The sequence below is a fragment of the Aptenodytes patagonicus genome, chromosome W (assembly GCF_965638725.1).
Source record: "Aptenodytes patagonicus chromosome W, bAptPat1.pri.cur, whole genome shotgun sequence".
Classification (NCBI taxonomy): Eukaryota; Metazoa; Chordata; class Aves; order Sphenisciformes; family Spheniscidae; genus Aptenodytes; species Aptenodytes patagonicus.
The window spans coordinates 1,758,705-1,783,854 of NC_134981.1; the positions used below are offsets into that span (position 1 = coordinate 1,758,705).

At 44.8% G+C, this 25,150-nt stretch overlaps 3 protein-coding genes across 9 annotated transcripts in view; 2 read left to right on the forward strand and 1 right to left on the reverse strand.

Annotated features, from left to right (window-relative positions):
• The first annotated feature begins 10 nt into the window (after positions 1-10).
• Positions 11-17,234, forward strand: LOC143171850 (stAR-related lipid transfer protein 6-like). Of its 5 annotated transcripts, XM_076360948.1 has the most exons (10): positions 11-62; positions 1,346-1,439; positions 1,590-1,639; positions 4,732-4,858; positions 6,000-6,117; positions 7,212-7,305; positions 7,630-7,785; positions 9,008-9,763; positions 10,847-10,976; positions 15,946-17,234. In XM_076360948.1, the coding sequence occupies exons 2-7, from the start codon at positions 1,350-1,352 to the stop codon at positions 7,781-7,783; spliced, it is 633 nt and encodes a 210-aa protein (XP_076217063.1). In that variant the 5' UTR covers positions 11-62; positions 1,346-1,349; the 3' UTR covers positions 7,784-7,785; positions 9,008-9,763; positions 10,847-10,976; positions 15,946-17,234. The 5 variants fall into 5 exon arrangements, with proteins under 5 accessions (XP_076217063.1, XP_076217061.1, XP_076217060.1 ...); XM_076360946.1 differs by having other exon boundaries at positions 10,836-17,234; XM_076360945.1 differs by having other exon boundaries at positions 10,847-17,234.
• On the reverse strand, positions 8,800-19,284 carry LOC143171849 (DNA polymerase iota-like). 3 transcript variants are annotated; one of them, XM_076360942.1, is made up of 10 exons: positions 19,145-19,284; positions 17,931-18,056; positions 17,038-17,202; positions 16,076-16,228; positions 14,830-15,066; positions 13,958-14,136; positions 13,596-13,687; positions 11,974-12,107; positions 10,862-11,064; positions 8,800-9,749 (listed from the first exon to the last, which is right to left on the reverse strand). In XM_076360942.1, exons 1-10 carry the CDS (start codon positions 19,251-19,253, stop codon positions 8,925-8,927), a joined length of 2,223 nt encoding a protein of 740 aa, XP_076217057.1. In that variant the 5' UTR covers positions 19,254-19,284; the 3' UTR covers positions 8,800-8,924. The 3 variants fall into 3 exon arrangements, with proteins under 3 accessions (XP_076217057.1, XP_076217059.1, XP_076217058.1); XM_076360944.1 differs by lacking the exon at positions 19,145-19,284 and adding an exon at positions 18,685-18,780; XM_076360943.1 differs by lacking the exon at positions 16,076-16,228.
• Positions 19,285-20,410: 1,126 nt separating this feature from the next.
• LOC143172087 (methyl-CpG-binding domain protein 2) overlaps positions 20,411-25,150 on the forward strand; it is a 44,264-nt gene continuing 39,524 nt past the window's right edge. The window contains exon 1 of the mRNA XM_076361330.1: positions 20,411-20,655. Within this exon, the coding sequence (XP_076217445.1) occupies positions 20,543-20,655 (113 nt within the window). The 5' untranslated portion in view covers positions 20,411-20,542. The remainder of the gene's footprint in view (positions 20,656-25,150) is intronic.

Sequence of the window (25,150 nt, forward strand, 5' to 3'; positions counted from 1 at the left end):
GGGCGGGGTGGGGTGGGGTTGGGCCGCGTGCAAGTCTCTCCGTTCTGTGCCGTGCCGCTGAGGTGAGTGCGAGCCGCCGCTGTCGCCTCCTCTTCCTCCCGCCCTGAGCCCCCGCTGGTGGGGCAGCCCGCCCGCCGCTTTGCTCGGGCGGCCGTCGCCGCGGGGGAGCGAGGAGGGGGACTGCCGGGTGGGTTGTGCGCCGCCCCTCGCGGGGGTGGGCGCCGCGCCTCAGGGCCGCCTCCGCGGAGGATGGGGGTCTCGTCGGCCAGGCCTTCGGCTCCGCCGCGTTTTCATCGCTCGGCTTCGCCTGTCAGCGCTCCCCGAGCTGGGTGCGGGGGCTGCGTGTGCTGGTGGGCCCGGCCGGCCCAGCCCACCACCCCGCCGGAGGCGCCGCGAATTCGTGCCCGGCTGAGGGTGTGCGATGCGCTCCGCCCTAGCCCTCGGCGGGCGCCCCTCCTTAGGGGGCACAAGCCGAACACCTGTGGCTAAATTCCACAGGATGTCACTGAGGTGGCTCTGGAAAAGTCTGTGCAACCCGTTACACGGGACAGCCCCTTAAAGGTTTAGGTATGAAGTTAAGGTTGTGTGAGAGACTGGTCCGGGAGTGTTCAGCGCTATCGGCCTGAGAAGCACAGCTGATATTCTTGTCAGAAAGAGCTCCCTGAGCGATACTGCACGTGTTGGGGGCAGAAGGGGTGGAGAGGCGGGGAGCTCCAGCACACGGGAGATAACAGCGTTGGGGAGGGCTGGGTTGGGCTGGAAAGGGCTGAGCGGAGGGCGGCTCACTAAGGGTGGCTTCTGCAGCCTTGCTGCTGCGCTATTGCTAGAGCCAGGCCTCTCGCTTGCCAAAGGGTTTCCACAGTAGCGCAGCCTGTAATGACAGTTGCATAAAGCTCTGGTGTAAGAAAATTCTCTCTTCAATTGTTTGAGCCTCGTGTTTTAACTACACAAGATGGCTACTAATCTAATGACTTCAGCAAATCATTGCAGAATCAGACTCTCAGGTGATAAACTGTGTAAAGAGGGGAAGTTCTAATGTGGAGTAAAGATGGATTTAATATGGAGTGAACGGTGTGTCTCACTAGATGCTGTAATTCATTCTCAAGATCCGCACCAACAGCTACTTCTCAGTAGTCCAGACTGGAAGTCAATTACAGAATTTTGTTTAAATAAAGACCGTCTTTTTCTGAAATTTAATATGATGAATAAAAAGTTCATTTGATAGAAATACTCAGTTAACATATACTAAAGCATGTGGAAAGAATACAGGAACGAGCCCTATGTTTTTTGCTCTTTAAGGAATGCTTTTATCGTATACTAGCAAATTGCTTTTAAATCTTTACAGATAAATGGACTATAAGAAAATTACGGATGAAGTTTCAGAAAAAATTTTATCATACAGTCAAGATACTTCAGGATGGAGAGTGATAAAAGTTTCAGTAAGAAAATGTTAGATAATATTGTTTATAAAGTTATTTTTATTAAATACATTTTGTTGCAAAAAGTGTTTAAAACTGTTTTCCTTTAGAAATTAGTTGACAACTCTTTATCAACTGCTAAGTTTTTATTTTTCCTTTTTCTACTTTGAGAAAAATGTTACAGTTTCTTCAAAGCCTTCAAAAGAGTATGCAGGAAATATGTAAGTATTTACATTTTGTTTGTCATTGTAATGAGTAACGACATCTTTTTTGAGCAGTGACACCCAAGATTGAAATGGAAAAGTTAACCATGTTCTGTCCTTCATGAAAGTGTTAAGTTTAGTTTTGTTAGCTGTAAAGAACATTTTGCGCTGTAGTTACACTGGGTCAGCAGTAGGGCTGGAACACAAGAGATGGATTTCCCAAGCAATTTTCAAATGTGCTTTGAAAATTAAATACTATATAACACTTACTAATATGGAATAAGTAGATATGGAGTCACAGTTTTGGCCTGAAGTCAGTGGCTCTTCCTGGTGGAATATTCTATTTAAGCCATTACATCTTACCAGCTGGGCTTCACTTGTCACCCCTTCATACTTGTGAAATGACTGATACTCGCACACGCAGACATGCTTACGCTCTCGCTCTACCTTATCTGTCCTTTGTACCTTTTCCTTTCTGGCACCCAAAACTAAATTAACTGTACTGAGAGTAAGAAGGTCACATAATCTCTGGAGCAGCAACTTCATCTGTCCTTCCTCCTCTTGAGCGATGAATTCTGTGCTGCTGTTAAGCAGCTAGATTTGGCCCAAAGGGTGGAGTTAGGGAAGGCAGACTAAGCTGATCTCACAGCTTGCTGTCACTGATAGAGTTGGCTCTACTCTTTACATTCCTCCTCTCCTCTTTCCTACCCCTCTCCTGGCTCTGCAATCCTGCTTCTCATTTATGGTGGCTGTGGCACTCAGCTGATTGTTTACCAAGCTGATTCAGCTCATTAAACCAGAGGAAAGAAAAAAAATCTCACTAAAGAGAAGTGTGCAAAAGCAGCAGAAAAGAGGACACTTGCAAGATGTCCTTAGCCCCTCTCTCTTTTTTTTTTTTTTTTTTTAATTAAAATGCCTAATGGGTATTAAATTATATTAAATGCCAGTCTAGACAGCTAGGCAGTAGAGGAAAATCTGATTCTTTTTTGTTCTCAATATGATGAGATGTTTGTGATTAGTGGTATTCTAAATCCGAAAGTCTTGCTTGGTTTTCTAATTATTTCTGAAGGTTTGAGCAAAGAAGGTATTAATTACAGAAGACAATGCTATATCACAGGTATTACAGAAGAATTACTCTATAGTATTACAATGGAAAATAGCTGTAATATTTCATTAGAATATGTTAAAAGTACTGTTATCTTAATAAGAATTTGCATACTTTGTATGTGGCATTATTATTGTATTTCAGATCTTACTTGAGTACAGGTGGATGTGAAGGAGTGAGAGTCTAGTTGCATAGAATTCATAAGAATGTGCCTGACTTTTTTTCTGTGGTGGAAAAAAGATATGCTATAGTCTCAATCAGGCACGAAGCCGTTTTCAGTTGTACTCAGATCCGTACATAGCAAGTCCTTTGCAGTTAGGAGAAGCATCATCATGCTTTCTGCCATTTGGTACAGCGAGCCAGAATCTTTCATTCATTTATTTTTGTACAAATCTTTGTCACATTAACAAGCAGTACTGGTCCCTAGCGTGTCTTTTGTGAAGGAATACTAGCTGTTTCTAGAAGCAAAAGTATAGCTCTTCCCATTTTCAGTTTGATATTGAATATTTATTAGCCATGTATCACAAATGCCAGATTCTTTTTTAATTGGCAGGAGTATTAGCAGTTTGCTGCACTCGCTAAAAGAAATCAGTATTGGGATCTGGTAGTGAAAAGCAAAAGAGATCCTTGCTTCAGGCAGGTAAAATATTTTTCAGCAGAGTTCAGGGCAGCGTTTAGGTGATTGTTCAAGGCTGAATACGATTTCGTTTGGAATTATGTCACCTAAACTCAAGAAAGACAATGAGGTTAAGTATTTCAGTTTGTGTAAGACAGCGAGACTAGATTTGGTGATCCAAGCGGTCTTTACCAGGCTTACTTCCTCTTTTTCCAGTGTTCTCAATAATCCACTGTAAGAACTGGAAATAGAGATTTTTTCACAAGTGTGCCCTTTCTTTTATTCTAGCAACTGTGTCTTTCAGAAGCCTTGCCTAGAAGAAGTCCTCCTGATTAACAACTCGCACTGAGTTTAGGAGAGAAGATATTACAGGATGCAGGCGAGAGCTGCTTAGGAGATTGGTAAACATAAGTTCATGGGAGTTATGGAAATAAAGGGTGTATCCAAATATTAATGTGCTGGTTTTAACTGGTCCTGCCACAGCTTACGTTTGCTGTTTTTGAGTAGGCATTAAAATGTTTTCCATCACCATCGGACCTGCTGTAGTTAGTGGAGAAGCGAGTTTCTGGAGTAGTCATATACGCCCACACTGCGCTCGCTCCACCGAGGCAGTAAGTGGTGACAACAGTTGCGGCAGAGTGAAGAAGCAGACCCATGATTTTACAGGGCCTCTGTTTGGGTTTGAGCTTGGCTATCTTTGCTCTTTCTGACTTACAATCATGCGTCATCAGGATCTGTAAATCTGATTTCATGTTTCTTAAACTGTTTGCAAGCATAGTGTCCTTTGCACTCATCTGTTGTCATGCAGCATCCTTCACCTTTGCATTTAATTGCTGTCTGTGAGTGCTTACCGTAGTGATTCACAGTTTCTCCAGGAACTGGGTGTGAGAACTGTCAGTATTGGTGAGCAGTTCCCAGGATTACAGGAGTTTCCTATTTCCTTGTGAGATGCCCCTCTTCCCCTCTGTGAACTTTCCCTTGAACAACTCAGAAGATTACGAACAAAAGCTGGAGAAGTGCCAGAATGTACTAGTTCATAAATAGAAGATTTGCAATCAGTGTCAAAATGGATTGAAAGTCTCTATATAGACAAAAGAAATTAATAGATGAATTGCATATATTTAAATTAGCAGGTTCCTATCTAATAGCTCACAAATAATTAATGTAAAATATATGGTGTCAAGAATGTAATGGTCTCAAAAATCAGTTACAGAATAATAATTTTTATTATTACTTGGATTTTAATCAATCCATCAAGTGCAATCACATTCGTGTGCGTTACCTCATTATAGCCTGGCATCCCCAACTGCTAGACGCTTATTATTGTGTAACTTATTTTTCCAATTCATAAATGTGAATTCAATATCTGTTTTTTTTTACACAATCTAGATACCGTGGAGAAGGGATAATTAAGGAAGTCCCTAGTAAAATTATTCCTTTTATGTATCTTCCTGAATATCGAAACAAATGGGACAAAGCATTACAATCTTACAAGCTGTTAGAAAGGATTGACCAGGTAATATGATAATTTAATATAAAGATTTTATTTTAGCTCTTTCTGCATGAATTATGGTGACTAGAAAGACCTCTACTGGGATGAAGGAAGCTCTCAATGTGATATACGTTCTGGGCCGGTAAAAACTTCTAAACCCGCTGCTTGTGTGAAATGGATATGAAATGTGTCCCTCCCTTTACGAGCTAAATATTTATTGTGAAATAAACGTCCTCAAGCATGCCAAGAATTGAGTCCGTGGGAAACAACAGAAGTCTCCATCAAGAGTAGGGTGAGACACAATCACAACAGAATGTAGGGAAGGCTCCCCTCTCACAGTGAGCGTGGTTTACACAAATTAAAAAAATCACCAAAGTCAAGGGCAGCATGGAGATTGAATTGCTGCTGTACTAGTGCTGTGAAGTACTGTATGTTCTGAACTCCAGTTGCCTGGGGCTTTGTCTCAGGCATTCTGGAAACCCAGAACTCGGAATTCCTGTGAAAGAGTATCAGTCCTGTGTTAGCCGGCTTTGATCTAACCGCTTTAGAGAGATGGCCCTGTGTACGATGGAGAGCGGTCTCAGGATGTATTACACATACATGAATGACTCAAGTGTATGAAAAGTACTCTCTGAACTGGGGGGGGGGAATCCTCCCCTTTTTGTCTTCCCTGTACCTCTCTCACTTTCCCCTGCCTGGGTTTGCTAGAATTGGTCAGATGTTACGATGTAGTGGTACATCCAACCATACCTTCTTTGCTTTTTTGGGAAGTGATTTAGTTTAACAGGTTATACATCTTTGTCCTAGAACACAATGTGCTAGGTTGCATGTGTATTTTAATGCAAACAGGCATTCTAGCTCCGCTGAACGTGGATACTACATGTGCACGTTTTGAGTTTTTCCACACAGAAACTATATTCCTGCCTCAAATCTAGGCCACAGGGAATGGCAGCGAATCCCTACCCTGTTTTACTGGAAGATCCCTTTCACGGCTCTCATGTTGGTTCAGCCCTAACTCGATAAGAGAACTGTCATCTTATGCTAAAAATAGGAATCCATTTTTGCCACACTCTCATTATTCAACATGTAATGCTGCTTTGCCAATTAAATAAAGCTTAGCTTCTTACGTATTGATTCAAAAAAAATTACTTTTACTTACTCGTAGGACACTGGTATATACCACAGTGTAACACACAGTTATGGTATGGGACTGATTTCATCAAGAGACTTTGTTGACCTGCTGCATGTTAAACCATATCCTGGTGATATCCTTACAACTAACTGTAAGTTGCATGTAACTCCCTGCATGTTTTCATATTTTGGCTGCATTCGGGAAATCCTACGGGGAATGGCTGTAGAAGTTCTGCCGGCTAATTGTGCTATAGAGTACCTTGCTCCGTGTGTGGTCTTACTGATGCTAACAGTCCCCTCCTGTTTATCCCCAGAACAAAGCTGTTTTTTTTAATTCTGAAACTATCAAAATTGATCTTCAGCGGAAATACTGTGTTCTTTGTTTAGTCTCCTATTATGCCTCTATTTGAAAACTTGAAAAAAATGTAGTAGCATGAGGAAGCTGGAATTTATTATTTTGCTATATAAATTCAGTGTTTATTTAATAACACGTTTCTGTACTTAGATGGCTTCCTGACCAAATGCTACTGGCCTAATACGCTATTCTCAGAGTGAACTTGCTAATTTGCTCCATATTTGATTCTGAGTTTGGCTCTGTAAACTTACACAAAATGTAAAATGATTAATATTACAACTATATGGCCAGCCAGGAAAATATCTCACTGCTGCTTCATTTCTGTGCTAATCTGTTTCCTTTGTGCGGATCTTCGTACATGGCAGAAAACAACATTTTTCAGCTTGGAACTTCACTGACCCATCAGTTTTTTCCAAGCCATAGTCTTACAATACTTATATTACGCAAAAGTAATGAAGAACTAAACAAAACAACCCCTCCTAACTACTACGGTGCATGTGTGCAGCAGTTTCCTCATCTTCTCTGTAATTGCGTTTACTAACTAATGACATCTGCTGACAAACTGACTTCTCTGTCCAGAACTAAGCCACACCTCAACACTTAGGTATGTGTAATCACATCTCAAGGATAGTACTTTCGGGTGTACCTGCCCAAACATCTATAGAAACTTCTACATGTATTGAATTACTTGCACAACTCTGTAATGTCCTTTAGGTGTTTTGTGTACAGAATGGAATTGCTGAACACATCAGTGACCGTATTGTGAGATCTTGTACTACCCCGTAGTAGCTGGAGCAGTTTCTTGTTTTTAAAAGCTTTTTTTGAGTTGTATGATTGCCATATATAAACATAATTAATTTGATTTTGCTTTGTGTGTCTGGTGACTTCTAGCGGTCAGTGTGGAATACTCCAGCTGCCCTCCAACTCCCTCTTGTGTCCGAGGCTATAACAATCCCTGTGGATACGTGTGTTCACCTTTGCCTGAGTAAGTATTTAAAGCCCCCTTATATTAGCATCTTTGGTTACTGAGTTGTCTTCTCTATACAAAGCTTAAAATTTACTGAAGCACACAGCTTTTTTTTTTTTTTTATTTTCTTTAGACAGTTTTGTTCTGAGAGAGTTTTGTGCAGATCAGTTTTGTGACTCAGACTATCTTTTGAAACAATTGAAACTCTTCTACATCCTCCACTTTTCGTATTAGTAATTTCAACAGAGATGAACTATAAATTGTAAACATTTCTACATCTCAGTAAGTTTCATAGCAAGAGTAACAAGTGTTAACTGAAGGATTTTGCTCCTTTCATCGCAGGAATCCAGAGCATTCTAAGCTAGTTGTATTTATTCAGCCAGAACTAGGAGGAATGCTCCCAGGTTCTGTAGTGGAGACAGCATTACCTACTACTCTCATAAACTTAATCACAGAAACAAGAGCTGGACTGAAAGGCTTGAAAGACCATAATTAAATGTAAGTGGAAAATAATAAGCGCTTAAGTCACGTGCATCTTTTACTTGGATTCATTTTTAAAGTAGATGATGAAGTTTAATTGCGGTTTATGTGGAAATGTATAAAGCTTAACTGTTAAAATGGTGAATGCTGGTTTTCTCTGTTCTTCGGAATGATGCAAGAATTTACACTGAAGTGCCCTCAAAGTACAGGATGTTGCTTTCAATGTAATCAGGTGATGTTTTGTAATATTTTTGCACTTTATATGCAGAGAATATACACACACACACGAGAATCCGGTGATATAAATTATAGCAATGTTAAAATACAGTAGTCAAATATTTTGCTATAGCTTTAAACACACTTCGATAAATTTTTACCTCAATTATGTACTCTTGACTGAAACAAGCAAACATCTTGTGTACTAGAGACTTTAAACACATTTATTAACTGTAAGTCTGCAAGTGTAATTAGCAACGATTTCACTGTTTTGGAATTAAATATTTGAAGAAAAGCCTGGTGAATTTGTATATAGCAACTCATTAAAAGCTGCTCTTTATGCACAGAGTTGTCTGTCACTTGCTGAATCCTGAGCACCAAACCTAAACAATTTTTATACGCTGACTAATTTCCAGGAATAAGCTGGTGGTATGATTCATTTGGAAGTAATGTTTCCCATTACCCGTTAGTATTTCTGGTACCTCAAGTTACGGGTTAACTGCAGGAAATAGTGATAGCCATGTGAATAGCAATTTCCATTACAAATCACAAACAGTGATGCAAATTAAAGAACAGTGTGAAAATTGCTTTCATGTTCTCTGCTCAATCCCCTCCCAAGTTGTTAGAAACAACTAACTGCATACATAGTATATGTAAAAATTAAAGTAAAAACTCCTTCCCCCCAGTCAGCATGTTAAGGTATTAATAGTGAATACTAAAAGACATTTGCATACTATAGTATTTTTAGGACACCTAGATTCATCAGATAACTGTCAGTTTATAAGAAGGAAAAATAAGACAGACAAGTCACCAGCAGTTTTTATGTCAAAAGTTGTCAAAATATATTTTTAATATTCACATCTTTACAATTTATAGCAAACTTCTCGTAACTAAAGTGTCTTCAAGTGCTGATTCTTATAGTGTCTCTTATGAAAAGTGTTTCACTGTGGTTTAAAATACCTTAGCAAATTGTTAGACTGTGATAAACATGGTGCTGTATTCCTTCTTCCTTTACTTGTTTTAGGCTTTTCAGGGGGTTTATCCATAGAAGTCTTGGACACGGGTTCCTGGTTCTTCCATTCAGCTAGTAGTTCTTCTTGCACATCTGCAGGTAGTTCGTAAAAAGTCTTTGTGTCAACATCAGGAGGAAATACAATTCCCACTTGCCTACTATAAGTTTTATCCTCAGAAGGTGTTTCAAAGGCCTGCTTATCTTTATCCAAGACAGGGACATGCAAAACGGTTTGGCTGGCTCCAGCTTCCAGAGATGACAGCTCTCTCCCTCTGAAGTTCAGCGAGTCAGCAGGTTGTTCTGCCATACTGCTGCTTGTCAGTGCACTTCTGGGACACTCAGAAGAACAACTGGCCCTGGAGCTGTGTGCCGGAATAGCTGCAGATTCATGAGCTGACGGGAGATGTATACTGCACCCTGCAGAGTGCGTATCACTGTTCAGTCCCTTAAAATTTGGGGAAGTGCTGTGTACCTCTTCTGCAAAACATACTGATGGCTGACCCGAAACATTCTCAGTAGGGATCGCTTCTGTTTTTTCAGAAATAATTTCTTTTTGAATATCTTCTGGAAGTTCTCTGAAGACTTCCTGGTCGATATCACCAGGAGACAAATGAAATGGGAAGTCAAGAACTCCTGCTTTTTTTACATTGCTTTTCTTTTCCTCTGAAAGCTTCCTAGCTTTTGTAGTTCCAGTTCTGTTGCAGTTCTGGTTCCGAGAAGCACTTCCCTCACCTTGTGAGACATCTTCCACTTCCTGTGGCAAAAAATGTATGTAAAAGCATAAGTATGTTCTGTGTAATCTACTAGTTACCAAGCACTATTTTACTAACAGCAAGTTCTTCAAATTATTCCTTAACACAGTAATTTTTTTTTCCTTATGATTGGTAGTGTGTTTTTAAATCTTATTTTCAAACATAGACCTTAAAAAGTACATGCACGTAGGAATCCTTTTCTTATTTTAAAGTAGCAAATACCTTGAAGTTACATTTTATTGCTTTAAAACTCTGTGGAGCTTTAGAATACACAGTATGATGTTAATCCCTCATATTCCTGAGCAGTTGAGAAACAGACAAGTTTATCAATGTACAAAATTGCTATGTCAAGATAGAAACAGTGCATTCATTACACAACATAATTTTGAAGTTACTAAGTTTTTTGTATTAAGTACTGAAAGCATCTTGTGGAAATACTTAGCAGCTTTTCCACAGACAGCTCCTACGCTGTCTAGCATACGCGATTGGGAAGTAGGAGATTTGTTCAATTCCAAGCAGGAATGAGAAGCTCACTAGATCAGAAGCTAGTGCTAGTAGCAAATACAGAATTGAATCTTTGATTAATTTCTAGCCTGAATGGGGAGACTTGAGAATGCATAGGAAGGTAAATAATCACTGTGAAAGTATCTTCATAAAAGCAACAAGGTAAATTATAAGCAACTTTAAGGAGATTTTAGTCCAAGGCAAAAGATCCTTCAGTATGACAGTATCTGAGTAAGTGGCCTGTTGTTTCACAAATGCTAAATAAAGGGCAGATCTTAATGGAATGAACAGCCAAATTCAGCAATTATTTTTTCTAGAAGACATTAGTCTGGATTCTTCCCCTCTGCCCAAGTTAAGGGGCTTGATAACATAGCTGGCTGTCCCATTTAAGACAGTATTAAATCTCTTTTAAGCAGTCTGTCTAATGAAAAAAAGCAAACAAGTAACACCTGCTCAGAAGACTCCAAATAAATCTTCATTTTTACCAGGTGAATAAAACTTAACGATCCTAAAAATTCCAGAGCAGTTAAGGTTTAAATCTATATAATAAAGACAGAAATATCTCGAAGCTTTCTTATCTGCAGATAGTTTTCAGTATCTTCCAGCTTACCCGGACACGTTTACCAGAGCCTGATGGTGGTGACATCTGCTTTAGATAGAAACCAATTGATCCTTTCGTGCTGTTAGGAAGATCTTTGAGGTTGGAGAAGCAGACACCCAAAAGGGTAAGATGAAATGGTAGATCTACATCTATCATCTTTCGAAAGAGTTTAATTAGTATATCAACCAATGGGGATATAACGTTGCTGCTTTCTAAAAGAAGAAAGGTTGGAAAAAAGCAATGTATATAATCAAGAGTAACTGACTAACATTGATTTAAATAGCAAAGTACAAAGGCAAACACTGCTAAAGGCTTCCAAAATAATCTGTCAATATAGTCGTTAAGAATTACAGAATACAAGCCAAGCTGAATAGACATGAAAAATGATCTAATTCTACCAAAAAGGGCCTTTACAGGGCCACGTAGGTGTATAACATTATCCCAACATCGATAACAACGTGGTTCATTGGAGTTTGCATGACATATTGTATGAGCTGACAGTAATTGTTAGTCTCCTCCAATGTAGAAGTCCAGTAGCAATTTTGAAGTAAGAAGCTACACAGACTTTCAATAGCTTCTCTAGGACTGTGAGAAGTGATTCAGGAACTGAAGTCAGGGAAAGGTGATTCTCTGTGCTGACACAGCAGAGATTCAGATTTATTTCCCCACCTCAATCTGGATGAAGTGTCAAATGAATTGCAATTGCCAGTTGGAAAGCTTAAGTCTGAGAAGGATGAGAGCCGTTATGTTACTGATTTTCAGAGGTACATCAAAAAGACATTTTATTACATAATAAAACTGAGAACATAATTCAAATCCCTAACAGAGAAAAGCGGATTATTAATCCGGGAAGCAGCCCCCAGTCGCCCTTTCCCAGCCCACCAAGAAATTTACTTCCAGGAATCCAGCCGGAGTAGGTTAAAGCATGGTAGTAACATAGAAGTTATCCCAGTTCTATATGTTTTTAGCATATCTCATCAAGATACATCCATTACAAGTACTGGAAAAGTTTCCAAATATTAAATGTATGGAATATTATTGTGAATGTAAGGAACGGAATTTTACAGAGAAGTTAGGTGGTAGCAGCACAAAGTTGATACTTTCAAAGATTTTAAGTTTACCTTTTCCAAATTTCTGAATGAGATGAGGTGGAATAGGACACTGACGACTTTCCCGATTAAACCATTTATTGGTTGAGGAGAACCGGCGTATGGTCAATCTTACTGTGTGGGGTTGTCTTCCATCTGTGTACACTCTATGGAGCATTAATGCACACAAAGCAATAGGCATTACTACGAGTATTTTTCAGAGGGTCTCTAGAAACTGTCACAGCACCTAGGTTACAAAGTCAAATTAAGCATTACAGATCTCTCTCAACTGCTGGCTTTACTCCACTGATTATACGGGGAACTTTGGGTCCTAGCTGGTTCCCTGAGTTACCCGTAAGTTAGAAGTTCAATACAATGTGAATACTGTCTCCAAGAGTATTCAACTGAAGTGAATGTGAAAATTAAGTGGGCCAGTCTGCAGTACTGCCACATTTCAGTATTTAATACACTGAAAGCAGTACAGTCTTTGCAGTTATACCCTGTATAATCCTCAGCTTTTAGCTCTTCTTTTTGCTTTTCAAGGAGACATCCCCACTTTGGCAGCTGGCTTTTGGATGAAGGGTAAGAAACAAAAGGATGTAATTGCTTCTTTCCCCCTCCAAAAGGCATGGGGGGGTATTTTCCCTCCAAAAAAAAAAAATCTCAATTCTCCATGTTGTAAATAAGATAGGACAAACAGCCTCGCTTCAAATTTTGTGATTACCAAGCAATGTCCGAGATGCAGATAAAAGACTGCTTGCCCACAATGTTAATATAACTAAAATGGATATATCTTGTGTGACTTGCATAGATGTGGGGACAGAAAACCTTTAAGACCTGTAGATTATTTTGAGGCTTAGAGAAGCATGCAGAGAATATGAAAATACTTAGAGGAAAAAAAATAAAAATCAAGAACTAATGGGGGACACAAAGGCTATTCAGGACTGACACAAAGAGGGTTTCAAAAATCAGAAGAAGTTGAAGCATGACAGCACAGGAAACACAGTTCAGTGCTGCTAGAATATTACTCCTTTTTATTAATTTCTTTTACATAGAGAGTCACAGGATAGAAAGGGAGGATAGGAAAGTCACAGTAGTCAAGACATGAGTAAATGCATCCTCCTGCTATGCTGGTGTTTTTGTCAACTATCTTGGGTTTGGGTGCTGCCTGGATTCACAGGGCAAGGGAAGGAGGAAGAAATGAAAATGTTCTTTCAAACCAACAGAAGAAGCAGCTGTGGAATAGGAGACAAGCATAAATGGTGATAACCAAGGGTCTGGAAGTAGAGAAAGTCACTTACGGAAAGAGAAACAAAACCTTGGGTCCTTCACAGAGATTAGTGAAGGTGCACTAAATACTGCGATGCAAAACCAAGGCAACAGAGGAGGATCAGCAAATGCTTTATCAGAGAGGCTGCACAGGAATGGAAGGGCTGGCAGCCAGCCTGGGGGCAAGACGAAAGTGGGGCAATACAGCAGGACAATGCATGAATTGAGAAAAAAAGACCAGAGGGGAAGTTGGAGAGGCAGGTGCTGTCCCTATACATGGCGTTTTGCTGAGAGAAGAAGCGTAGAGTGAGACAAACCTAACATACGTGCCTAGTCCCTTCAGGTCACAAATTCGGTCATCAAAAAGAGCTACTGAAGACAGTCACCTGTCTAGTAGGTTAGGAAGCAGTTCTTCAATTTTCTCTTTAACTTCCACTTCTGATGAACATTTTTTAAAGGAATCTTCATCACTAAAGGACTAAAAAAACCCATTAGTCCTTTCAATTTTATATTTACTTCAACATTCTGAAGAGGAAAAAAGTATCACAGTTAAGTGTGTAGAATTAACACCACCAAGATATCTTTGACACTCAGAGCTCAACTGAATTTCAGGAGAATTATCCATTAATTTGAGTTGTACTAGAGAATACATACAAAAATGCATCATTTTGGTTAGTCCAGCAAAGCTGTGTAAAACTAAAAGCGATTTTTTTGCTCTTTACAAAGTACTTCAGAACAATACTTGTACCTGAGGAGGGCCTGATGGCATCACAGGGGAGTCATCTTCTCCGTAGCTGAGTTTTTGGATACGCTGCGCAATAGAAACACCTAGTTCCTTCTCTAACACAGCAGACGGAAACGCTTGGAGATCACACACGTTCCTAACACCCAGCGTTTCAAGACGTTTGGCAGTTTTGTAGCCAATGCCTAAATGTGTATTAAAAATACACAGAAAAGTGAAAGTAGGTATATACATACATATAAATAATGCCCACCTGTGTAGTACTGACAATTATTTTCACTACTGCAATGCAGGCTTTTCAGCAACATTTTTGGTGAGTTTCCATTCGAGTTTCAGAATCTGCCATTAGAAAAGCCATACCGGGACACAGCAAAAGTCTGCCTGGGTCTGTAGCCCACATCAATGCTTCCTGGCCCACAGCACAGCGTCAGTGTAGAATAAGCAGGAAAAGTACCTCCTCAGAGTATTCTATCGGGCTCCAATAGACTGTTTTAATAACCCTCAGTAGGTTTCCAATCAGCAAGTTTAAAAAAGTTTGTATTTAAAACCTAGTATCAACCACAATGTTTGGGCTTCGATAAAAATAAACTGAGATTTTAGTATTTTTGAAGGTATCTTGTGAAGTGCTGCAAGGCATTTATGTCACAACTGAAAATTAAGAAAACCAAAGTCCTTTCATTCCTTCTGCTAAGCAAAACTCAAACAGCTTATTAAAAAAAAAAACAAAAGCACCCTAAACACACACCTGCGCACCCTGCTGCCTGCTTGTGAGAACTAGATTTTAAAATTATTTCAGCTATCATTTTTTCAGTATTTTTTCTTATCATCTTAAGAGTTGTCAGTATGTTCTCCATCTATGCTCAGAGCACCATACTTACCAGGCACTTTCTGGATGTGATCAAGGCTGCGTATTAGATCTTGAGAGCTTTCAGGCAGAAGAACTGTTTGCTGATTTGGTTTAAAGGTCCCAGATACGAGTTTAGACAGTAATTTGTTAGAGGCCACTCCTGCACAGCCTGTGAGGCCCAGTCTCGCATGTATGGCTTCCCTGAACTCTTCTGCAATCTGAGATCCAATAACTAGTCTTACATGCGTTGTATCATGCAAATTGATAGCTGCAAAGAAAAAGAAGGCGGTGTTCAGTATGTAAACAGCCACCTAGTTAGCTAATTCTCTAGATTTAGGTATTTTTTACATTGCATTACAGCAGTACAAGGAAGTATGGTCTCAGGGGTCAAGTGGTATTGCCGTGGCTTCTGTATCCAAGTTTAACCTCACTCTTATCTCCCAAAAACCCTGGTAAAAGGGAGACTGCTGCTGTCCAAAACCAGGGGCATACTGTCCAGGAAGCATAACGTTTAGGGAGTATTTTAAATACAAAATACAATCTATTAAGAGACGTTAAAGAAAAGCGTTAAACATCACAGATTCTTGTACCAATGTAACCAAAGTAGAGACTTACAAATCTTTCATTTAGAGGGCTTGCCTTGCAGCTAAGCCTTTATTACTCACATGCAAATGCCAAATGAGGAAAAGGACGGTTCAGGCATTTCCCTCCTCTCCAAACCATAATCAAAGCCACTGCAATAGCTCAAAGTCCAAGAAAAAACCAACTGCTTTCCTTCCTAGTGCGTGAAATGAGTATCATGGCATAGCTATTGCATTCATGTCTGACAATGTGTGAAGCAGCTCAATTAGCTACTTGGGTCTCAGCAAGTCTATTCCTGACCTACTTAGTGGCTGTAGCAAAAATTTACTGTTTTTTGGTTTTTATTCGTTAAAAAACTCCCTCCGTTTTGCCAATTGACAACAACATTCAAGCTGAAACAAAATTCTATGTCTTACTACAGTAAAACTACTTTAAAGAAAAAAAGACAATGAAAATCTGTTCTCCCAAATCATTGTACGTGCTTACCTACCACAGAGATTTATTTTTTGTACAGTCTAATGGGAACGCTGATTAACATTTGCGATACATGTGCTCTCAAATACAGAAACCAAGCACAGAGCAATCCAAGTTTCCAACTGTTCAGCTCTGGACAACACTTAGAAGCAGACAGATACTTTGTACTGAACTTCACAAACGTTCACCATATTTTTCAACATGAAGAATGTTTAACTCACCTTGGTTGTTGTACACGTGGCCAGAGACACAGACTCTGGAACATCCACTTTGCTGTAGCTCGTTTAGTCTTTTCTCTACAATCTCTGTGATATCCACAAAATTTTCATCGAACCCAAGCCTCTCCACCAGCGAACAAAATTCCCCCAACAGCTCTAGGAGGAAAGGTACCCAAGGATCACATGCACACAACTAATACTGTGAGGTTTTCACGTCTGCATCAATCCACAGCTGACTTCCCACGGACTCAAGCAGGATGCTTGCATGAAGAGAAACTGTGTTCTCTTCCAGATAAAATAATGAGGCACCTACTTTAGCAAAGGTGAAGAGGAGGAATATTTCTTCATCCCACAACTGCCTCTGTCAGCTGCTTTTCTTCTCCCCAAATCTCTTCTTTCTTTCCTCATTTCTTTTTGAAATCATAGTTCTCAACCCCTGCAGTACTTTCTCCTAAGGAAATCTGTTTCCCAGCTAGGTGGGCTTTCACTTTTAAGTTATTACTATTTCACCTGCTAACACTGCTAATGATAACAGCAGTAATCAGTGACAATGCTGGCATATCATTTAATTAAGAGATACCGGAGAAGTTCACCCACTTGAAGGCTTCAGCATTCTGTCCTCCATTGCTTCACATTTGGACGTACGTTACTGCGGTCAGTATTTAATTAGAAAAATTGTTCCTGAAGGACTACATGGGCATAATCCTAACATAGCACACGGATCCCACATAACGTCAGTATGACACGTGTATAGTGCCTGACCCAGACTGCCACCAAGTCTAACAGCTTATTTTATGAAATACTGACATCGTACGACTGTAAGCATTACCGCCATGGCATGAGGCTCATTCTAGTAAGAACTTTTAGAGCAGGAAAATGTCGTCTGCTATTGCACACGTGTGCGCGTGCACGCAGAATTTAACAGAAAGTGTTTGCCCTCTGCTGAAAAATTGTTAATTTTGTACCTGTGACCTTGTATGACATTTCCCTGTATGGAGTTAGATCTTCTCCATTAACCAGTATCAGTTGAGGACACTTCTCTTTAGCATCCTTGACAGACATCATTTTCTTAACTCCACGTTTTCTGGCTTCATAGTTACAGGTAACTACGATGTATTTCTGTTGCACGCCTAAAAATAAAGGTTAAATGTGTTTTAAAGTTCAGGTGTCTCGGTACTTCACGGAAGACCACAGTACTTTCATGTACTGCAAAGACGGCAAAGCATATGCTTTGATCAGAACGCAACGTCACAGAACAAGCAAACCAGCACAACAGTCTTGTTTTACAAGACTATGAGAAGGACAGATCTCTTGCTTTAGGTTACTGGACAGTAAGAACATTTTAAAACCTTACAGGTATTTTTTCCCCATTGTAATACCGCTCTTAATTTTGGGCCTTTTCAGCCAATCTTACCCGTGAAAGTGCTTTTTACGTAACAGTCATTTTACGATGTGCTTTCTCCACTGGTCGTAGGCGCCACTGCCTGCCTCGCATTCATTCTTAACTTCTGGACGGGAGAAAGCATGCATTAAGCATGACCGTGTCAAAAGGCTCGGGCTCACCCGTGGCGCTCAGCCCTCTCTATGCCCATGTACGTTACAAACCAGCTTCAATCCCCAGAACTGCTCAGACACGTCGGCAAGTGCCTGTACTTGCTTGCGCTCAGGAGGGTTTATTAATCTTGTAGTCACAGCTACGTGGAGGCTAGACTGCACCTTGCTCACGCTGGATGTGGCTACAGCTCCGCTGCGACTGCCTGTCTCTCACCACACAGGCATGTCCTTGCTTTATTCACGTCCTTAGTTTCTTCTGCCTGAATACACATAATCCCCAAATTAACAGCAAGGTAACTCGTACCTAAAGGCTTGTCTCTTAATTCAGGATTACGGATCATTTCTACTTGTGCATAAAAGCAGTCCAAGTCAACGTGCACAATCGCTCTGCACGCGGCGCGTCTTGCCGATACAGACTTGCTGTGGCCTGCTGCAAGGAAAGTAAATGAACAGGTTAAAAATTACTTGCCACCTTACATGTCATTGTAACAATTTTTGTTTAATTAATTCATACTAATAAGCAGATATTACAAGAAGAATATAAAATTTACAAGTTTTATACTAATTCTAGCGCTGCGTTAATTCTAGGATTACGTATGAGCGTAAGTCACCCATAGTAACTCGGGTTGCTACCAAACACTCCCGTTTTCGGAGGGCCAGTGGTATTTGTTTTTCACCGAACCATTTTAGAACATCGCTTTACTGATACAATATCCTTTCACAGTGGAACGCTGAAACTTCTTTTTAATATATTTCTGTAAAATAATCTGTCTTTAACTCCACTAAGATAGGTCTATCAGATATCTGCCTTTCCCGGGGCGGCCAGTGAAGATGGCAAATCACCATCCAACAAACGGCAAACGCTGCTATGAAAACAAGCCCGCCAAGTTAAAAAAAGGCAAAGGAAAATTAAGGGGGGGAAAGAAAAAAAAAAAAGCAGCTTTTATTTCTCCAAGCTGAAAAGAACCCCAATAGGTTGATACAGTCCAAATGAAACCCCGGCCTATTTCTCTATGCTCTTTGGGGGCGGGGGGGGGGCGTGTGTTTTTAATGCCTACCGAGGTCTCTTGTTCTAAGCGGAGAAGCAAAGCGGTCACCAGCAGGATCACAGAAATAAATTAAAAAAGAAAAAGGCGGGGTTGCGGCTGCTGAGGAGAGGCTCTCCCCTCCTCACGGCTCCCACAGGGACCTCGCAGTCGTTTTCCCCGGACGGCAGGGACGCGGCTCGGGCTCGGACGCCCCCCCCCCCCCCCCCCCCCGGCAGCTCCTGCCTTTTCATCCCGGGGGGCGACCCCGCCTCCCTCGCCCCACGCGTGTGCCCGAGCCGCGGAGCCCCCGCCCGCGGAAGAACGCCGCGCTTCAGCGCGGAGCGGGCCGCGCTCGGCCCCGCGCGAGTCTGCGGCCACCCGCCAGGGAGCCGCTCGCGGGACGCGGGCTCCGGCTGACGCCGCTCCCCTCAGCAGCCGGCGCCATTGCTCCCCGCCCCGCCCCGCCCCGCCGCCCGCGGCCCGCGCTCACACGGGGCGGGCGGAGCGGCCCCGCCGCCCGGCTGCGGGCGAAGCCAGTCCTCCTCGTCCTCCTCCGTGGGCGGCGGGAAGGGCTCCATGCCGCCCCAGGGCTGACTCATCCGCCGCCGCAGAGCCGCTCCCCGCGACCGCCGCCGCCGGCGGGAACGGCCGCGCTCCCGCAGCTCCCTTCGCGCTGCCCCCGCCCCGCGGAGGAGGCGGCCCGACGGCCGCGCCGCGCAGGTCCTAGCGCCGCGGCGGGGGCGGCGGGTGAGGGCCGGGGCCTCCGCCGGACGCCTGCGGGCTGCGAGGCCGCCGAGCCCGGCCCCGGGGCCCCCAGGGACCCCGCGGGAGCGCGGCCGGCTCCGAGCAGGGCGCGGGGCCGGGGGAGCGGGGGCACGGGGACCCGCTGAGGAGAGGCGTGGGGACGCAGCCCTTCGGTTGTGCGATGCGGGCTTTGCGCTGCGGCGGCGGGGCCGCCGAGAAGCGGTGGCTCCGTCAGGGGGCTGCCGGGTGTCCGACGGGGAGTTCGTGGTGCGAAGTCGGCGTCGTGCTGCGGGGAACCGCCCCGAGCTCGGCAGAGCCCGCCGGTCCCGGGAGCGAGCCGGAGGGCAGCGGCCCCCGGGCCGGGACCGCCGAGGGCGGTCAGCCCGGCAAGGGGGAGGCGTCGCGGTGGTTGGGGCGTAGCGGGCACGAATAAACTGAACGCGGGGGATCCGGGGAAGTGTTTTGCTCATGGACGCTTCGGAGGAGAAAACGGGAGAACTGGGGTTTACGGTAGAGCGGGTTTGTTGGCGTCCCCGTCCTGGCGGGCTCCAACGCCGCAGCGCGTCCCGAAACCAGCCCCAACGGCCGCCGAGCATCGCTCTCCCTCGCAGCCGGGGGACGAGCGGGACGTGACGGACGGTTTCCTCCTGCCCCAGCCCCTGCCGGCGCGGTTCCGCCCTGAGGTTCCTCCAGCCTCCGCCGCCGGAGAGCCCGAGCCCTCCCGGTGCGTCTCCCTCTCGCAGGACGTCCTCGGGCGCCCCAAGATGCCGGCGCCGGCAGCCCGTGCCCCTGCCGGCGCCGGCACCGCCGCGGCCGCTCTGTCCCGCCTACGGCGCTCTCTATGGTCGGCGGGGGTTGGCCGCTCTGGCCCCTCTAGGCCGCGCCGCGCCCCGCTCGGAGGGCCGCTGACACGGATTCCGGGGCTCGGCCGCGGAAGCGGGCGCCGGGCGAGCGCTCCGCCGGCTGCGCGCGCAGCCCGCGCTCCTGGCGCCGAGCAGCGCGCCGCGGCCGCCATCGCCAGGGGGTCCCGGCCCCGGCCGCGTCCGGGAACAATAAAGCTCTTGTTGCGAGCGCCGGGGGCCGGGCGCCGGGCGAGCCCCTTCCCCGCTCGTCCCTCTTCCGCCTCGGGCCCTGCGCCCGGTGCATGGAGAAGCAGGGCAGGATGGACTGCCCCGCGCTGCCCCCGGGCTGGAAGAAGGAAGAGGTGATCCGCAAGTCGGGCCTCAGCGCCGGCAAGAGCGATGTCTACTACTTCAGGTACGTGCCGGCGGGGCCGCCCGGCCCGTGACAGCCCGCTCCCCCGGCGGGACGGGGTCGGCCCGGGCAGCGACCGGCGCCAGCGCTCCTACGCCCCCCCCCCCACCCCCCCCCCCCCCCCGGGCCCGCACCCCGGCGCAGCCACCCGCTCCCTGAGGTCCCCCCCTGTCAGGGGCGGCGGGGAGGGTCGGGGCCGGTCCCGGTCCCCTCCCGCCGCCCGCCTGTCAGGGGCCGCGGGGAGTTCCGCTCCCCTCCCGCCGGCCCGCCTGTCAGAGGGCCGGTCCCCTCCTGTCGCCCGCCTGTCAGGGAGGCGCCGCTCCCCTCCCGCCGCGGCTCGCCTGCCGGGGGGCGGCTGAGGGGTTCGGTCCGCTCCCGCCGCCCGCCTGTCAGGGGCCGGTGGGAGGATGGGGCCGGTCCCCGCAAGCCGCCGCCCGCCTGTCAGAGGGCCGGTGCCCTCCCGCCGTGGCCCGCCTGTCAGGGGCCGTGAGGCCGGTGCCCTCCCGCCGCTGGGTGGTCGGGGCCGGTCCCCTCCCGCCGCCGCCCGCCTGACGGGCCGTTGCGGGGAGCGGCCCTCGCGGCCGCGCTGAGGAGAGCGCCGGTGCCGGGAGAGGAGGGGGCGGACGGGCGTCTCTCTTCGGGCAGCGCCCCGAGGCAGCCCAGCCCCGGGGGCGGCGGCGGGGGGGGATCGGTTGGCCGCCGCCTGCGGGGGCCGTGGGCGCAGGACAGCGGCTCCCGCCGGCGGCGTGGGGGGCCTCGGGGAGCGGCGCCCGCAGGGCAGGCTGGAGGCCGGGCCTCCCCCCCCCCCCCCCCCGCCGCCGGAGCTCCTCCTGCCGCGTGTGCAGGAGCCCCGGCAGCCAGCCGTGCCCCTCGCTCGGGAGGAGCCGCCGGCTGGCTGTAGCGATGCTCCATGGTTCCCTGCCACCACCAGGCGACTGCCAGCGCGGGGCTGGCTGACTGCAGGGCTGACAGCTGGGCAGCCGGGGAGCTGGCAGGAGCTAGCAGGAGCCCCTCAGCCCGGTTTTCCTTTGGGAGAGGCGCGCTGGTGCTGCTGCCCGCTGGCCTGTGACAACCCTCCCGAGCCTAGTTTTTCAGTAGAGCGGGATCAGCCTAAAGAGAACACCCCCCTGCATTTAAACGGAGTCAGTTGCCATAATCTGTACCCAAGACGTCCTACCAAAGTAGTTAGGTCATTGGTGGGACACACAGCCCCCACACCGAATTAATTAGGAAGCTTACCATTAGTAACAACAGTTGAAATTTTAGCAAAGTTCAAAGCATGTGAAAATTGGAGAAGTGTTGCCACTGCTAAATGTTCTCGTTATTACTGCACCGGTTATAGTAAAACCAAGAGAAGCAACAGCAACCTAATTTTGTTTCACCCTCCCGCTTGCTTTCAGAAACTGAAAAGATAGTTCTTTTCTCAAGGCAGAAATCAAATAAATTCTGAAGTCTTGCTCTTAGGCCGTGCTTCTGTAAGTCCAGCTTGCTGCACAGCAGAGGAAGCCGTCTTCTGCAACGGCTAACCTCTTACCCACAGCACCTCTATTTATAGCTCTATATGCATCTGATGAACCACACCTGGAACCCCTCCCTGACACTGCTGTTTCCGAGCAGGCCTAGCAGTCTCCTTTTGTTGCAGTGAATGGACTCAGTCTTTCTGCTGCCCAGCTGGAGGAATGAGAAGCCGTGCTTGCTCCCTCTCAGATACCAGCTAATGGAAAAGGTGGTTTCCGTCAGTGTTGAGTATGGCATCATTTGACCCATCACGTGTTGCTGCTGAAGAAAATTAAACATCTGACAAAAGGGTCGCTAGATGTGGAGGAGGAATGTTGATTTTTCGTCAGCTTTTTGAATGAATCCGGTTGAAAACTTTTTTAGACAAGTTCTGTTTTTGTCTTACCGCCTTTGTCTGACTTGCGCTCCCAACCGTATGCTAATACTGCGGCAGATGATTGGGTAGCATCTGGCATCACTGTCTCTCTCTTTGCATCTGCCTTTCCTTTCTGCGGTGCTGCCTCGTGAAGCCTGTCTGAACGATTGCACTTGAGCCTACGATCTGAATCCTCTTGTCTGGATGGGTCCTGCTTTTCTGCAGATTGCTAAACTGAACTTTCTGCGTAGGATTATTCTTTCCGGAATTAAATGCCAGGCTTTTCTCAAGCCAGACAGTCACTGCTGACTATATTGGAATATATTTAGTGTAGACAGCCCAAATAACTTCAGCTATTTGCTCAGAATGACCTGTTTTAAAAACACTTGAGTTTAGCCACATGTTTGTCCCATCAGAATGTAGGGATGTCGGTGTTTTATGTATTACAGATCCTTAATTAAACTATGAAAACATGGGGAAAATGCAGTAAGTTCTAGTATTTCCAGGTTTTAGTTTTTGCTTTGCAAAGAATGATATGCCACCCCAGTAAGTTCACTAAGGCACCTTAGTTAGCTGACTAAAAACCTGTGGTTTATGTTTTTATGATTTCTTAAGGCTAGGGAAAAACCCAAAATGGATTGGACAAAGCTTCATTTACTGTGATGGTCTAAATAATAATAGTAATTAAGAACAGCTCTTGCAGGATTAATACATGTTGCAATCTACCTCATTTGCATTTTGAAACTTGGTTGTTTTGGGACTGCTTTATGGTATTTTAACATGTCACGCTTTAGGAAGTTGTGAACCAGTTGCTCAGATAAAGTAAAACACTTCCCATAGCTTCTAGTAGAATGTTTTTTCCCCCCTCTTCACATACATCCATGAGCCTTCTGACCTTCGTGATTGTCATTAAAAAAGCTATTAAAAGATGGGTGTAGTGGAAATACTTCACAAATACTGTACTGGATCAAACCACAGCTTTTGAGGTTAGCCTCTTCTGTGTAACGATCTGAGCCTTCATTCTTCAGACTTTGCCACTCCTGTTGCCTAAAACCCTGTTAAGAAACTCTTTAACACAATTTTTGTTGAAGATGCAAGACTGTAATCTGCTCATCACTGACTCTAGAATTCTGTCTTTTTAATGTGGGAAAGTGGTAGGAATAAATGTTTCAAATTTTAGGACGCCTTCCAGCATGGTTAGCAGTGATGCAGATCTTCTGCCAAACAACCGCAAAATTGAAACTAAAAACTTACCAGGCAGCTCATAGCTTAGAGTTTGTTGATTTCACTACAGATTACAGGTTTGGAAAACTAAGTAGTCATTTATGTCTAGAGAAATAACTTCTGTTCAGTAACAGGACTACTTCTGCACAACCAAAGTGAAACAAATAAAAAATGTTTTTATGGCTGCAGGCAGGACTGGCATAGGAAATTTATCCTTCCCCCCCCCCCCCCCCTTTTCATTCTGTTATAGCTATGAGGCAGATTTCAGCACTGCTATATTTAAAACAAATGGAAATCTGTTTTGATCCAGTAAGTAGAGCAGGCCAAATACATTCAAAAGAGTTACGTCACTCTAGCTCTGTTGGGGAAAAAAAAAAAAGAATGTTAATAAATGCTACGTTGTTAAAATATGTAGTTGGGTACAAAGTGGGTTTTAGTTTGTGCGCCTTATACAGACTAATATTCCCTAAGAGCCTGCATCGTCAGGATTTGGCATGACCACTTAAAGAGCAATACCAGACTCTTTTGGCAACTGTAGGACAGCGACGAAAATGTACGTTGCATTTTAATTTTGTACATCTTCAGAATAATTCACTTAAACTTCCAATTGCTTAATTTTATGCAAACAGTCAGAAGAAATGGATTTCCATGTGTGTCTTGATTTGAGGATAGTAGGCTCACACAGGTGACACCAGAGGCCTGGCTTGGCTTGCAGAATCCTCATTGACGGTGATGGAGAAAAAGCTAATCCTTCTGGAGCTGAGTTTGAGGGGGGAGAGAATTACTATATTTAGTAATGTAAACTTATTTGATCTAGGGAATAGTGCGTTAAAAATCATTATACCAAATGTAGGACAAATGCAAAACCAGCACAGCATTCTCGGAATACGTATTTGGTTTAGACTTTAATCCTCACATCAGGTAACTTCCTGGAAGGTTATACGTGCGATAGGTCTGGTGCGCGGTGCCGGCGGCTCGAGTGCGTATTGCAGTGAATGCAGATGCTCTGTCTCAAGAGCAAGGAATATTCGCAGTGACAATGATAGGGATTAAAGTCAAGAAGAAGATTACGATGGTGCTGAGACAAAACAGTGTTCTTTTGAATCAGTTTGAGATACGTAGCAACTTCCAGGAATATATGTGATCTTTTCTGGTTTAAAGGAGGTAGGAATTCTCTTAATGACCGTCTTGTCCATACTATAAAGCAAACCCTCAACTTACAGCAAAGGCGAGCTGGAAAGTAATTTTTGTTCATCCTCAAGAAAAAGAAGTCCTCTTTCTGAATGGCTTGTCTGTCGTTGCTACAAAGTCCTTTATAATGTCCTCCCCATATCTGCAGAGTGATAATCTATGAGTATTCTTTCACTTTGTCTACAGACAGGATATTACATTTAAGGCTAT